This window comes from Gobius niger (genome assembly GCF_951799975.1).
Source record: "Gobius niger genome assembly, chromosome: 4".
Lineage (NCBI taxonomy): Eukaryota > Metazoa > Chordata > Actinopteri > Gobiiformes > Gobiidae > Gobius > Gobius niger.
This window is the reverse complement of record NC_136855.1, coordinates 19,430,579-19,446,656: the sequence shown is the minus strand read 5'-3', so window position 1 is coordinate 19,446,656 and position 16,078 is coordinate 19,430,579. Positions and strand designations below refer to the sequence as shown.

The 16,078-nt window shown below is 40.2% G+C and overlaps 1 protein-coding gene across 2 annotated transcripts; it reads right to left on the bottom strand.

Annotated features, from left to right (window-relative positions):
- Positions 1 to 70: 70 nt before the first annotated feature.
- On the bottom strand, positions 71 to 13,607 carry dagla (diacylglycerol lipase, alpha). 2 transcript variants are annotated; one of them, XM_079555397.1, is made up of 20 exons: positions 13,479 to 13,607; positions 13,183 to 13,394; positions 12,994 to 13,095; positions 12,778 to 12,916; positions 12,581 to 12,668; positions 12,124 to 12,258; positions 11,967 to 12,044; positions 11,728 to 11,852; positions 10,792 to 10,942; positions 10,209 to 10,292; positions 10,013 to 10,090; positions 9,386 to 9,466; positions 9,123 to 9,265; positions 7,986 to 8,054; positions 7,830 to 7,902; positions 7,375 to 7,583; positions 6,323 to 6,449; positions 4,007 to 4,173; positions 3,787 to 3,804; positions 71 to 3,347 (listed from the first exon to the last, which is right to left on the bottom strand). In XM_079555397.1, the coding sequence occupies exons 1-20, from the start codon at positions 13,571 to 13,573 to the stop codon at positions 2,258 to 2,260; spliced, it is 3,264 nt and encodes a 1,087-aa protein (XP_079411523.1). In that variant the 5' UTR covers positions 13,574 to 13,607; the 3' UTR covers positions 71 to 2,257. The 2 variants fall into 2 exon arrangements, with proteins under 2 accessions (XP_079411523.1, XP_079411524.1); XM_079555398.1 differs by lacking the exon at positions 3,787 to 3,804.
- Positions 13,608 to 16,078: the final 2,471 nt, after the last annotated feature.

The window sequence follows — 16,078 nt, the reverse complement described above, 5'->3', positions numbered from 1 at the left end:
CCTCAAATTAAAAAAAAGAAAAATTGAAGCACAAAAGAAGAAAAGAAAAAGCGAACAGCAAACGTATACATTATTTTTTATTTTATTACAGGCAGGGTAATGGGGGGCAGGGATCAAATACGTTCTCTTTGTGGAGCAGGAAAGAAGGGAAGCAAACCAGGTAAACATGGACAAGACATACTTGAATTATTTTTTACCCCCCAAATATAGACCAATTAAATATATCTGCAGATAGTTGTATAAATAACTCTCAGATGATTTATCTAAAGATTGTTACCTTTATCTTTTATTATAGCAATCTTCTTACTGTTTACATAGTTGTTTTCTATACGTATCTATTCTTTAAACATTTGCATAAATAATTACACATAGAGGATGGTGCTGTACACATGGTGAAAATATTTTAGTGCTTTCTTATAGCAGTATTTCATATGCTTGCAAGAAAAACTTCTTAAAGTAAGAAACTAGTGGTCCTAGCCTTAATGAATATAGTGACTGAGACTACAGGTACAGGTAACTCTAGGCAATAAGCAGCTGGTGCCTAACCACAGCAAATCTCATTCAACATTAGGAGACTGTGTTGATTACTTATGGTTTCAGCTTGAAGGTGACACTGCACCACAGGTCGTTGTGAATTGGCTATGTACTGTAGTCTCATCAATATAGTATGACATATTATTGAATAGCCTAAAAGGTTTAGGTATTGTCACCATGCTATTGCAAAATGTTGAAGACTTTTGTTCAAAGTGGGAAATAAGTATTACTGCCCAAATGGTGTCCATCAGGTGAAATAATAATCACTGACATCAAATCAATCTGTTCCAAGCGCATTAATAATAATATTAATAAAACCACCAAATATAGCAACATATGTGAAAATATTATAAACAGTAATAAATAATTCAAAGTCAGCCATTTGAAATGTCCAGGGTGATGTGCAGGATTGTATGTCACATGCTTAAAACTGGCATGCCATCGATAAGGTTTAGGTCTGTAGTCCTTCCTGAATGTTAGACATGAACCAGATTAAAGGGAAGCAAATACTTTGTCATCCAGAGCACCATATGAACTAGAGAAATGATCTCCTATGATGATTTTGATGCCGTTCAAAGCTTACAATTTAACTGCTTGATTATTGTGGCTGAAGAAAAAGGCCAGCCATGCTACTGAAATGCATAACTCGTGTGGACCAGGCCCTGGGTACATCGTGTATAGCTACCTACTTTCAAAAGTCTGGTCAGGTATTTTCTATTTCTCTTCTTTTGGCCAAGCAGCAAAGATCCCACATCAAGGAAGTGTGGTTTGAAGTTTTCTGGTTGGATGCAAATAATCAGCAGTGTACAAAGGAACAAAGGAACAGACAGAATGATTATGGGAAAAGAAATATGAAAGTTTCATAATCAGTGCTGCAGCACTTAAATAAAGCAATATTCATATACATTTACAAAAATTACATCTTATAAATACATTTGGCAATACATGTATTATTTTTGGCAAAATAAAAAAAAGTTAGCAAGATGAAAAGTGCAAGAGCATTTAATGTCAATCTAAGTGTCTTAGTGACAACTTCTCTTGGAAATAAAAAATAAACTTTCATGCACCACCAAGAGTAACCAAAATATTCAAATAAACATCCACTGGTGTCAGTAAAACTGGTCACAATCACTAAATTTTTAAGACACATGAACTCTCACCAATAAAACACATTTACTCTCTTGTTTGTCAAAGTCAAGACCTGAGGATCCTTTTGCAAAGTCTTCTGTTTGTGACAAACATGTCTTTCATCACATTCCTGATATTGACAACAAAATAAAAGCTGGAGAAGTCCTGTAGCTGCTAAGGGCAGAGGAAGTTGATGTGCCAATGATGACCTCTTCTAAGAGTTTATTTCCTAAGTAGATAAATAACTATTATCCCTTTTATGATTTAGAAACATGATAATTAATTTTGACACTGTCCCTTTATGGGCGACATCTCATTCTTTTGGAATGGTGCTGAGAAGCTACAGTTATTTATATTCACCCAAAAGCAGCACAGCCCCCTGGCATGCAGAGAGAGGTATCATTTTCCAGTCATTGCAATAGTGACAAAATGCTATCAACAACGTCCATTGTATATACCTGAACAATGTGTCAAGTTCTTGAGTTGTAAAGTTCAGCATTGTATTTCCGACAGATGACTGCATTCCAAAGCATGCATGTGATATGTTGTCAATGTTTAAATGACTGCATTAGTCGGAAAAGTCTTAGGCATTCCACTACACCATAGACGACAGTGTGTTATCTTCAGGACAGTGGCAGGGTGAGGATATTTGCAGAGGATGTATGGCTGTTGGAGCGCCTTCTCCAGGAGACAAGTCATTTAGCTCCTCTGATGATGACAGAGGGAAGGAGGGAGACAGTGAGATGCCCGATGAGGGGTCGGCTGACCCTGCAAAAGTGCGTGGGGGTTTGGGGACCAGGTTGGGCTCAAGTGTGGCTCTGGCCAACAACTGTTTGTCATCCAATGACTGTCCATCTCCAATACATTCGCTCTGGCCATATGAGCCCCTGCCTGACTCTGATTCCCCATCAGACAGGTCTAAAGGAGGTGAACTGCTGCCATCCAGTCTGAACAGAGAGTCCAAGTACTGGGCAAACTCCAGCACTGCCTGACTTGTGTTTCCATTAGAGAGCTGAGGCGGAGGAGTAGAAGCTGCTGGATTGGTCTTATTTGTCCTTTCAAAGTCCCACCCTGCTTTTACTCCATCCACAGGTCGTGAATGACCTTGTGGACTCATGGGAGGAGGAGTACTCCCTGGACTGTAGACACCGGGGATCTGTTGATACTCTCCATCAGGAAGCATGTTGGAGTTGGTATGTGGCTCTGTCTTATGCGGCTGAGCGCGGGCACTCTGGTTTCGCAAAGTGGGAGAGTGATGCCCGCTGTAGCGAGGAGTAGCAGGGGATAGTCGCATGGGGTAATCTGGAGTCAATGAAGATTCACGACTAGGTGTAAAGAAGGGTCCAACCTCACCAAGGTGCTCAGGTGTAACCGGGCAAAGGGAGTCAGCAGCAAGTAGTTCAGTCCGCGAGCTCAGGGACGGGTTCTCTTCTGGGATAGGGGCGTCTAAAGGAAACGGCAAGCTGCCCAACATGGGTGACCCCCTAAATGCAGCTGAGGAGCGCCTCGAGTCCAGGCTGTACAGAGATTCCGCATCAGATAAACTCTCCATTACTGCCAGAGGTGCTTTACGATCCCTCAGCTCTACCGTGAGCCGCTCCCGAGCCCCTCGCAACACGACAGGCACCGGAGGGGGAGGGCACTCAGAGAAACCATCCAGCGAAATTTCTGACTGCGCACAGGAACTAGATGAGAGGAAAAGAAAGGAACAGCAATAGTGACCAGGAAAATGGGCTAATGGGTCTTAAGACACAATTAAAACAACAGAGTAAGAAAACTTACAAAGGTTTAAAGAGGAGAAATAATGAATAGTGTTAGTATGAATAATTACCTAAAACATAAAGAACCACCACAGGTAAACACAGTAGAAAACACAGACTACGACCCAGGGGTGAGATAGACGTGTAAATTGCTGAAATAGTGCTTAAACAGAGAGGGGTCTATTCTACGTCAATCATGACTTTGAGGAGTTTACACTGACTTTGGACAAAGGCTAAACCATTGAGGACGAAGAGGGAACTCAATAGTACCATATGTAGTAACCATTCTGTGGCCAGACAGCGTGCATGCGTGCATGAAAGAGGAGTACATTATGCAAAATTAGTAATGACATGCTTTGCTTACCGTAACATGATTTTTTGTCTTTTTTTTTGTAACCATAAGGAACAGACATAACAATGATTTTGAAAAAAACAATAGAGTAGTAATTAGTAGCAATTGGAGTTAAGCAGTTAGTGTAGTTTTAATAACTGAGACCTGCTGCGGTTAAATGTTTTTAATTTGAAGAAAAGCTGAACACATCCTTTAGACTTCAATGCAGAAACTCAGCGTCTGCTGTACTGACCGGACGCTGCTGTTCCTGCGGTGGTGCGGCACAGGTGTGGGCTGGTCTGAGGTGGCCATGGCGTCCATGAAGACAGTCTCTGGGTTCAGGTCCACCTCTGTGGGGCTCACCATGATCTTAGCCGCTGACAGCAGCGCAGTTTTCCCTTTGTTGTAGTTTTCCAGCACCTGTTTTAAAGAATAAAGAATATAGCAATGCATAAAGTGAATTGTAAAATGACTCTGCACAACTCAACTAAAAAATCAACTCACAACTTTGGCAACATTTTTCTCAGCCAAATAGATATATTTATTTTTTGCCCCTTTTGTTTGAAGACAGTGAGGGGAACATAGGTAGAGATTTACAGCACTATCCCAATAATTACACACAATAAAATTTACTTTAATACATAATTCAGACATAAAATGTTAGTCAAACAGAACAACACAAAATGCATGATAATGGTATGAAATGTAAACAAAAGGTTAGTATACAGTATACACACATGGTGTTGGAGTAGAATGAGGTTACAGGCAACAAATAATAATAACAAACAAAATGCACTTATGAGAAAATCTGCAAATGACGAATATTTGGCAAAAGCACAATCAGTTACACACAGGGAACACTTTGTACTTTAAAAGTGTCTCCGCACAGTCACAGATTCAAGCAGCAAAATGAAAACAAACATAAATGTACAACATGCAGAGAAGACATGACAGTGTAGTTTTCAATTCTGTGTTCAAATATACTTATGCTGGTGAAACCTTGTGCTATTAAACTTAAACTCCAAAGACAGGACACGGTAGATGAGTTTCATTAAATTCAATAGATACTTATAGATGTAGATGTAAGCATATTTTTTATAAATCATTAAAGAAATGATAGGGAAAAAAGAGAAAGGCAGTGAGCAGAGAGGACTGTGACCACAGCAAAGTTCTATAACGGCGCAGAATGAAGGAAAAGAGACGTTCGCTGGAACTTTGGAAGAAACAGGGTTACTATGGAAACATTGTGCATACAAAGAAAATGTGTGAGCACAAAGCGTGGGGTACATCCACATCTGAGAAAACCCAAAGCTGTAAAAGAAGAATGGAAAGAGTGCTTAAGGAGAGCCACGGGATAAATGTATGTGGAAAAACACTACTTGATTAACGCCTTATTCTTGCACACACCAATTATGTCATTTTATACACAATGTGGTTACTTGCACCAGCCTTTTACATAATTATTTCACACTCACAGACACCTCAACTGTTTTGCCTTCTCAACTCTTAATCATCTCACTTTAGTTTTCCTTCCAAGAAAGTAGTGTGTAATGTTTTCTTGAGAAGCATTATGTCCATTGCTGCACTAATCTTGTTTCAAAGGCCTCGGAGATGGCGCGATTTCATTACAGTGTTCATTGATCGATTCAACAGATACAGTTTCAGACAGATGAACTGTGGACAAACCACTGTCCGGGGCAGGAGTACTCTGTGGCTGCTCCGAATGGAGAGGATCAGTACAAGTATTATTTGACAGCTGTGGTAAAGACGTCAGGCCCTCAAGAGGATCTGAATCTGCTTCAGAATTCATTGTAACAGAGGAGAGGTCAACCTCTTTGAGAGAGGCATTACAACACTCGTTAGTTTTGGTGGGAGAGGCGGCATCACTGGAAAGAGAGTTTATCGCAGTTTGAGAGAGTACAAGCACAGCTGTACTGTAGGCTGGCTCTGTTTCTTCTGAGTCCTGGGTTTCCTGCTCTGACAAGGGACTATACGGTTCCAGTACCTGCAGAAACATCACATCAATCACACAACAGCTCAAAGTGTAAAGTACTATGTCATGTTTCATTATGCTTTACAATCGAGTTATTATAAACACAGATTGAGAAAGCACTTACTCCCGAGCCACATGAAAGTGCACTCCCCAAAGAAGCTCCATGACATGCAAACATACACATTGAAAGATCCGTTATGTGAACACAAATATCAAAAAATAGGAACAAAAATCACCAGGAATCAACCAAAAATCACATATCCATGCCTTCAACGAGAGCAATAAGAGAAGGTGTAGTTAAGTTTCGTGTTATCACTGGACCGCGTGCGTATAAAACCATTTGCAAGAAAAACTCCCAGAACACTTGTGGAAGATGTTACCCCAAGATTTGTGCAAATACATGATTGAACAGTATTTATACCACTGATAGTATCACGGACACAACATGTAAACACAAATGACACTTAGTAGCATGATGCAATTTGGTTAGGAATAAAGAAAAGAGAATGAGGTGACAGTGACCCAATATGGGCACAAATTGAGAGAGAAAAGCTCAACTTCATGCAGGACACAAACCTTATTGAGTCCCTCCATCACCATGTGGGGCATATGTTCATTGAGCATGGCAGGTGATATGATAACCTCATCGAACGCTTTGTTGTCCCCCCACAGTGCGGAGTACGTGGGGTCCTCCTGGCCACAGCTACAGGGAGAAGGGGAAACCAGACGTCAATAACAACGTTTTACAATTACGATCCAAAATTTACACCTTGAACTCTTAATCCCCACATTAACCAAGCACATTTTCTCCAGTTCAACTTGACCCAAATCTAAATGCTTCTTGAAAAGAGCGGCAAAATAGCAGCAAAAAACTAAATGTAAATGAGGATGAAAATACAGCCAAAATAGCATCAAAAGAGCGACAAAGATGCAACAAAGAAAGTGACAAAGGAGTGAGAAAAAAGCATCAAAACAGTTGACAAAAAAGAGAAACAAAAAAGTGATAAAAACACAGGCGGCAAAAGTGATGAAAGAGCAACAAAACAATTATAAAAGTGAGGATGAAAATGCAGCAAAAGCATCAAAAAAAGCAACAAAAACGCAGCAAAACAGGCATAAAAAAAGCTACAAAAAAGTGATGAAAAACCAACAAAACAGTTACACAAATCAACGGAAAACAGACGCAAGTGGGGATGAAAATGAAGCAAAAAGAGCCTAAGAAATGCACCAACGAAAAATCAATGAATTCAAATGAGGCGTTACACTGGCCTGTAGGTTGTAAGCTCCAGTCGAGAGGCTTCAAGATTTAGGTCAAGCCGAATTGGAGAAAACGTGCTCGGTCCATGCGGGAGTTAAGAGGTTAAACTTCGAGGCTACTTTGTGAAGGAATCCATGAACACAAGCATTCTAAATGTGTGTACTCTGTGTGCTTATTCTGCAAACTGAACACTTTTAAATTGTCACAGCTGAGACAATAAAAGGAATTGCTTTCGCTATCAGTTTCCCAGCAACTTCGCTATTTGCGAGCTCAAACACACAAGCTAATCCTATATCCAAACCAACTCTGGAAATGCATGATTGATTTCGCTTGTGGAATCCGGCATAAACAAATGTTTGGACCTGCTCACCACGTCTCTGGGGGATGGTTGTGCACAACATGGATGATCCTGCCGGGAGGGTAGAGGGGGGTGGAGGCTGAAAGGGCAATGCTGAGGTCACTGGGGTGGAGCCACAGGCGACTGCTCGGAGGCGCTGTGGGCTGGGTCTGGGGATCTTCGTCCTCCAGGGGAAGCTCTGATTTAGGGATGCATTTGGTGCCTCCTGCAATAATCCTCCACTGTAGGTGCAAAAAATATATATAATGAGGTATAATGTAGAAAACGGGTTGCACTTTACTTGACAGCACAGTAACATGGTATTGGAATAGAAATAGCATGGTAACTAAATGTTTCCCTCCTATTACAATGCCATTACTATGCTGTAAAGTATTTTTTAATACACACATGAAGGTACAACATTCATTGCTAAAAATTCCACCATCAATTTTTAAAGGATTTCTAATAAAATGCATCAATCCTTTTACCTTTGGCTTGTTACTCTTCTGTAGTACTTCCAGGAGATGGCGCCGAAAACCCTCCAGCTGAGAGAGTCCAAGCCTGCAGAAAAGTACAGCACATTTACATTTAGCACTAGTGAGCATCAAAAATCAACAGGATTATAAAACAGGATTAAAACATACCTTGGTACCAAGTCTTTTCCCAAAACCACAGAAGTGACAAACTGTTTCGAGTACTCCATGGCGTCCTCACTGAAAATAGAATATAAATGCATTGAAGCAATGAAATAACATCTTTCCAAACAATTTATGTTCAATCAAGGGAACATGAGATTGAAAATTCAACAAATTCCACCACTTTACTAGAGTTTATATATCATTGTCACTCTTATTGGTCCACTGGGCTACAACAAAATATTTTAGAAGGCTGTGACTTTTTGTCTTTTTTATTATGATTTCATATAAGGGACAAGAAATCATTTTGAATGACGATTTCAAGGTTTCTACGGACAGAAGCAAGTCAAATGTAATGCTTTTTAATGCCATTTTCAATGCCACAAACACAGAAAAAAACACCACATATTTAATTTCTTAGGATTTTCAAGCATTTCATCAAACAGAGGAAAGAATTGGACATAACGGGAAACTTTTGAGCAAAAATGCTGGTCAATTTGAGTAAAAACTGCAACTTAGAAGATGCAATAAGCAACTTTTGTAGTGAAAAAAAAAACTTAATATTTGTGTTTGACCTTTTAATGACTAAGTGGCGCTATGTGAGCAGCATGGCACCTTTGCGTTCCCTCAAAGTAGCGTCTATGATGCTCCAGAATCAATTGTTTTGGGGTTTCTGGCCAGTTTCTGGTAAAAACAACTGATCCTGGAGCATCATATTCATAAAGGCGACTGTGAGGGAAAGCATAGGTGCCATGCTGCACCTATAACGCCATTGAGTCACTAAAAGGTGAAATATACACAGATATAACTATTTTTTTTTTTACTGCAAAAGTTGCATCTTTAATATGTTTTAGACCATAATGTTGGTATTTTTGATGAATAATTTTCCAATAAATTTAGATTTAATGCCAGTTTGAATTCAATTCCATGCTTTTAAGGCCTATATTTTGGCATAATGCATAATGCTTGTTAATTCCCAGCTGGATTTGCTCACGAGTGGTGCAATATCTTCAAAAAGAATATTATTTTTCCATCACATTATGAAATGTAATCCTCTTGGAGAGTAAAGGTGTGTACTCTTGTAAACAAAGTATCTCCTATCCAACTCGTAACATTAACACTACTAATGAACTTCGTTAGACAGACCTCAGAAGACCACCGGGCGGGGAATAGGAGAAGCACTGAAGAGTAGGATACTTGGGTCTCAACAGGAAGGAGAGTATGGCGGCGGTCCCTGCGCCGAGAGAGTGGCCAACAATAACCAGCCCGTAGTGCATGGTGCCCTTACCCTGTAACAAAAAGAAAATGCAAAATGGCGCATAATATTTGTATGCCACCAACGATTAACAATAAAACACAAAAACATTGATCTGTCTGCCAATCTAAAAACAGCCTGTTGAGTCACGTACCAAGTCTCTTCCAAAAGCTTGTGACAGGATCATTTCCTGTTCCAGTTTCTTCTTAATGTACTCAGCTGAGTAAACCATCCCCTGTGAAAAGTGAAGAGGGAGATGAGAAATTACTGTAGACAGGAAGTCAAAACCATTCATCACGAGTTCAAATATCCACAGCTTGACAGCATCATTAAACTGTCACAAAGCTTGGTGTTCTGGTTAATATGACTTTTGACTATGAACCTCTCACCCCCGCCTTAACCGAGCGCATTATCTCCAGTTCAGCTTTACCCAAATCTAAAAGCTTCTCAACTGGAGAACAGTGTAATACCTCATTTGAAACCTAAGGCCTACAAATTGATCGTAACTTTTTGTTGTTTGTTTTTGTTGCTGCATTTTTGTCTGTTTTTTTTTTCTTTTCATGTTTTTGTCGCATTTTTTTGTTTTTAATTGGGGGTTTTTTCATTGCTTTTTCTGTCTTCATTTAACCACATTTTTGCAGCGCTTTTGTCGCTCTTTTGTGTCACATTTTTGTTACGCTTTCATCCTTGTTTTCGACCCTTTTCTCAAGAAACTTTGATTTGGGTAAAGCCAAACTAAAGAAAATGTGCTCGGTTCAGGCGGGATAAGAGTCTGTCTAACCTTGTGGCCGAGCCAATTCCCATGTTGCTCCTCTACGGGCAGGCGCTCCGAGTCCCCAGTCAGATCGGTCAAGGCATCCTTAACAGAGTAAAAACATAGTAAACAATACTTTTAATGAGATTGTATTAGTTTCTATGTCCTTACGAGAAATGGGAAGTTAAACAATGAACTTCTAAATGTAAAAATCCTAATATACCTTGGGTGAGAGGGTTCCTCGGATGCTGATGACTACCTTCTTTTTTGCATGATCCACTGCCACAAAGAACGGAGTCTCGTAAACCTGCAAACAGGGAACAGTGGAAAGAAAAGGTGGAGAGGAATTACAATACAAAGTGCTAAACTGTTGAGTCAGGAATCCGATTGTGTTAACATGTGGAAAATCTTGCTCTTCTATAGATGTTATCATGCAAACTTGTAAAGGATTTTTTACTTCCACATGCAAACGTGATTTACTGGTTGTATTTTCATTATGCATCTGTGCCAGTCATGCCAAGGCATGCACCGATATCATTACATCATCGACTTTACCTGCAGTACATTGACAAGAATGTCACTGAACTTACTTCTACTGTTAAATAAATCATATGCGGTACATCAGCAGCATCAGTTTTGCTTACGCTTGTTGTGCATTGTCAAATACTTACATTTTCATCTTCTCTTTTCAAGTATTAATAACTAAGTAATGACTCAACCTTCACACCAACTAATTGCCAGTTTTCCAGAGCGAGTTCAGCCCTAACACCTCTGGGTGCTCATTAACTGGCTGTCAGAACACTCACAGCATCGTGGCAGGAAGTGTAGACAATGTGGACCTGCTTGAGATCCCTGTCCAGGAAGTGTCTGCGGATGGCCAGGACATTACAGCCGCAACAATTATCTTCTTCCACGGTCACGGACTGAGACAAGCGAGAGCCAGAGACCGACGTGCAGCTGCGATCAGGACACAAACAAATAAAAAACTCACTAAAAATAATGTGAACGATTCTGCAGTAATAATTAAGCTGTGTTAATTATTTAATAAGGCCCTGTACAATGAAAGAGGAAGCAAGTTTGTGGTCCAAACTCCTTTCTAATTTAAGTTCTAAACGAAATTCTGACATCCCATTCGTCACTGAAATGAGTTTATAACGTAAAACACTTTTTTATTTCAACACTTTCAAGCAGCAAAGAGGAGCTTCACTGTCAAGGTAAAGCTAACAACAACTTGCCTTTTAGTTCATGTTCAATAAAAAATACTTTAAATTACGGTAGATGCACAAATCTCTGCTTTTACAATAGACTAAACCACTGTAATCTTCCATCTAAATAAATGTGTACATTTATGTGTACAATGTGTACCCGGACGCATACAGAAGATACAATGTTATTACAATCAGAAACAAAACAAAAACTAAAGGAATTATATGTGTTACTGTACTCATTACGTATTACTACTGTATGAGTTAAATTAAATATTCCAATGAACTATTTTCAAATAACCTTGAAAATACAGTTATGAAATTACACCACCCAGCAAGTGCAAGTGATTGCATAGCTATTGTAAACACGGAGATGCAGGATCTAAGTGGTGATTGATACCATCTCTGGGGATATTATATGTCTACTTGGCAAGTGGAAGTGCATGTGAAATGTGATCTGTATTGGAGAACCTACATAGATGGATCGAAAAGGGAAGCTAAACAACTACAAAGTGTGTGGGGTGTGTTGTTGCTTACGGGCAGGAGCTGGCGAGGCGGCACAGCCCACAGGCTGGCTTCCTCATCAGGTACATGGGCCAACCGTACGCAGCAAGTGCAAAAAGCATGTAATAGCACACCTCCTTGTACATGTTCATCTCACCCTACAGCAAAGAAATAGAAACATCAACAAACGCATCGAAACATTCACTGTTGCGCTGCTTTGATTGCGTGCCAAGTAAAAACAAACATTAACATTGTATGCGACGTAAACATACCGAGTGTTTAAGGTCTAGGTATCGCGTATTACGAGTCACAGGCATTCCAGATAAAAAGGCTATAATGTCATTGTTGGCCTGCAAAAGAAACAACAGAACATATACTACAATGCACTTTGTTTTAGAGGCAGTAAATCACACAACTGAAGTACCATACCTGATCCAGTATGGCAGACCTCTTGGATCTTTGTCTCTGGCGAAGCAGAACCAGGCCAGCAATAATATCACTAGGCACAATGTCTAGATCTCTGAAAAACTCTGCGAAAAGGCTGGCCACTTCCGAATAAGCATCCTGATGGGAACATAATCACATATCACTCACATACCAGCACTTGAAGTATTATATTGTATTTTTTTTTTTTAAACTTTGTAAACTAAACAGAATATACAGTTTGCCATGATTTAAACTCAAAACTGTATAACTTTTGTGGCACTTTAAGTCTGAACACCAAGTTCTCATCAAATTTACTGATTTTAGGGACAAGTGGTTTCACAATTCAGAACATTGTGTTGCACTCAAATTAGGAAGAATACATCATTTTTTATTCTTTTCATTGTAATAGCAGACTTTTCGGATAGCTCAAATAAGAAGCACGATTATCTTAAATACTCACTGATTGTGTGTCCTGGGCTCTTGTACAGCACATAAAAAACTTTAATCTCCTGCTCCAGCTGCTGGCTTGGCCTTCTTCTAGTCGGTGTCTTAAAAAAAGGACAGAAGATTAATGGTATTGCATCACAAGGGGGGCAAATACAATTTTATTGACTGTACAACGTAAGTCTGTGTCATCTCATTTTTGCAGAAAGGCACCTGAGCGTGTATGTTTTGAGGTTGCGCTGGCGTCTTCGTGTTGCTTTGAGTTTGACAAATGTCCGACCCGTGGGATCAAAGGTGCACATAAGAGTGATGCAGACACTGAGTATCACAAGCCAATTGCAAGCAACGATGCCTGTAAATGAAATATAGAGCAAAGTAATGTAAGCAAAAGCTGTCAGATTCCAACAAATTGTGTGACAACTTTCTCACCTAAAGCAAGGTTTTTGGCCGTGACATCTGAACATGGCTGGTAATACTGAACAAGCCAGGCAATTCCAACTACAGCATACACTAGCTCCACCAACAGAATGGCTGGAAGTAGAAAATAATTGAGAAATGATTTTGTTTTCCACACATATAAACTACAATAACAAGGCATAAATAATGCTTTAACCTTACCAAGACGTATATAGATGACATACTGCACAGCTTCCCTGGGCTGCGTGTACAGTATGCTGCCTCTCATACTAAGCCACATGATGGCGCTCTCACAGATAAGGCAGCTGACGAGGATGCCCAAGTATCCCCGGCCATGGTCCACCAGTGTCACAGAGCAGGACTGGTCTGAGCCATAGGGGAGGCCAAACAGAACCACCGACAGAACCACCAACCTACACACAAACGGAAAGGAAAGCACTTAACGGAGTGATAACATTAAATATGTAAAATCAATAATGTGTCAAAACATGACTCACCAGATGCAGTGTAGAAGAAACAGGAAGAGGGCGGGCAGCACCAGGTCATCACTGCCGACTGACCAGCGCCGCCGAAACATCACCATCCCAGGCATCACTGCCCTGTGGGAGCAAGCATAAGAGCAGACTGATTTAACAGCGCTGTTAAAGTATTTTCACTAAACTGCACAATAATCTGAGGATTATTATTAAGCAGAATACAACCTCCACAGTGAACAAGCAACAACAGGTCATAGTGTATGACGAAGCGGGTAACAGGGCGTGAAGAAATGCAGCTTTAAAATAGCCCCACAATTGCTATGAGGGATTAGAAAAAGGCTTCTTTATTTCATATGTTCATTCAGCCTGAGTTCATAAGGAGCCTCTGGGCTGAAGTGAAATTAACTGAACAGAGTAGCAGGACAGTGGGGCAGAGCCATGGCACATCTGTTTGGGCTGAGACAGCCTTTGTTGGACGCGGCTACTCCTTAGTGCCAGGACATTTTAGGGTTTGTAGTAAATCAAATCATTTTTCATCAGACTGTACAAAAGTTACAAATATCGCATGTGGTTGAACTCGACATAAACCAAACTTGTGAACCTGGTAAAATAAAGGTTGAACATTATAGCAGCTCACACTGTGCCCTCACTCAGATTAGTTTGGTTGAGTACAGCAAAGTAAAACAAAGAACAAAAGAAGTCCAAATGATTATTTTTCTTTTGGCATTGGCTTACACTACTCACACTTCTGTTTCCAAACACTTGACTTGTTAACATAGCACACTTAGCTGTTGAGAAATCAAGAGGTGTGATTGCTATAGTGGATACATTACTGCTATAGCCTGCATAATACCTTCTGAGGCCTGGGTAAAGGTACCAACGTCCACCAGCTGCACGTGGTAATGAACAGATGAAATGGGAACAGTCGCTCATTGTGGCTGTCAGACTTATTTTTAAAACATTTATTTTTAGCAGAATTTTCAGAGTACAGTAAATAATGAGAAGATGTGGGTTGCCTTACACCCAGCTACAAAAGATACAAGACAGAATTAAATGATGTCCTCTTTTGTGCTCAAGCAACAGCTTTACCTTGTTAGGTCACTGTCACCACAATCTGACAAACACATTGAGATGTTGCTGCAAACCATGTAGCACATACACATCATCGGAATTGCAGGTTAAACTGCATGTTTAAATTGTGCCTCTGACTAAAGTTTACATAACATGTGCAGATGTTAAGAATGTAACTCAGTGGTGAAACATTTGAGCGCCCAGTGCAACAGCCTGAAGGATGCCTCATCACAGAGACTTCACAAATCAGGCATGGCAACCACCAGCATATAGGCCTAGTGTAAATATTTGGGAAGAAGCTTGTAACACTTGAGAGCAAATTATGAAGTGACCTGCTGAGCTGGTTTAACACAGACTTTATATTTAAAAGTAGGTTATACAAAGTACTAGTGAAGTGAAGCAGGCGTCTTGTAGCCTTGGCTTCCATAATACTCTCCTCTGTATATCCTGAACTTTAAAAAACAAGTAAACAAGCAGCGACCTCCCTCTCTCTGGGTACAGCTGCTTTTTTTTGCCTTTTTCTGCAAGCTGCGTTTGGGGTTTCTGCTCCGCACTGTTTTGCTGGATGCTTTTGTACGTCTTTGCCGTGTTTTTGTGGGGATTGGTGGATTTTATTACTGCATAGAGTCCAGAATGGTCCTAAAGAAAGCAGCTTTTTAAAAGTCAACAAACAGCTAATTTATGAGCAAAACACATTTGAGAAATACATATTTGGCGCTACAGGAAACAAGGTAGGGACAAAGGAGGAGGTATCCGGGCAAGACTTAAAGCTAAGCCACACATGCCTTCTATCCCTACTATTGTTACAGCTAATAGACGTTCACTGGAGGATAAAACAGATTAACTGCTAAACTCTTCCCATAAGATGGTGAAAGACTGTTGTGGAGCGGAGGGAGCTGCGCAGGAGGAAGAGGAAGGAGTAGGTGGAGCTGACCAGTGCAGGACACCACGCTCTGAAACAGGGACAAACCCAGGAGGTGGTGCACCGTTTCAAAGGATCAGAGGAGAGTGAAGGCTGGTGGCTCAGTGGCAGCGCGGCTCAGTGGCAGCTGAACACTATTTCGTTGTACGGTTGTACAATGACAAATAAAGCACTTACTTACGTGTAATCAGACAGGACATTTGCCAGGATGGGCATCTTGGCAAAATATGTAAACGTAGATTATTGCACTTTTAAAGCAAATTCATCAGTTAAATGTCTTATTTTCTGAGAGCTAATAAATTCTCTGCATAGAAGGTGCTTTACCATTAAATGTGATGCCCCTCCTGATACATCCTGGAACAATTTATCTGGGCTTCTCTTGCTGCTAACTCATAATTCAGACATCTCACCTTCATAATAAAAATAAAAAAATCAGCGGAATGCAGCAAATAACTTTAAAATAGTACGGTTACTTGTGATGCATGCAAACCACTGTTCTGGCACTTTGCAAACTGCATTAATGGGGTTTAGAGCAGGCTAGACTTCTGCCTTTCATGGGAAACCAAATCTTTTACACTCAAAGCTTTGACAATTTCACTTAACACAGTATTATAACATACACTTTCTC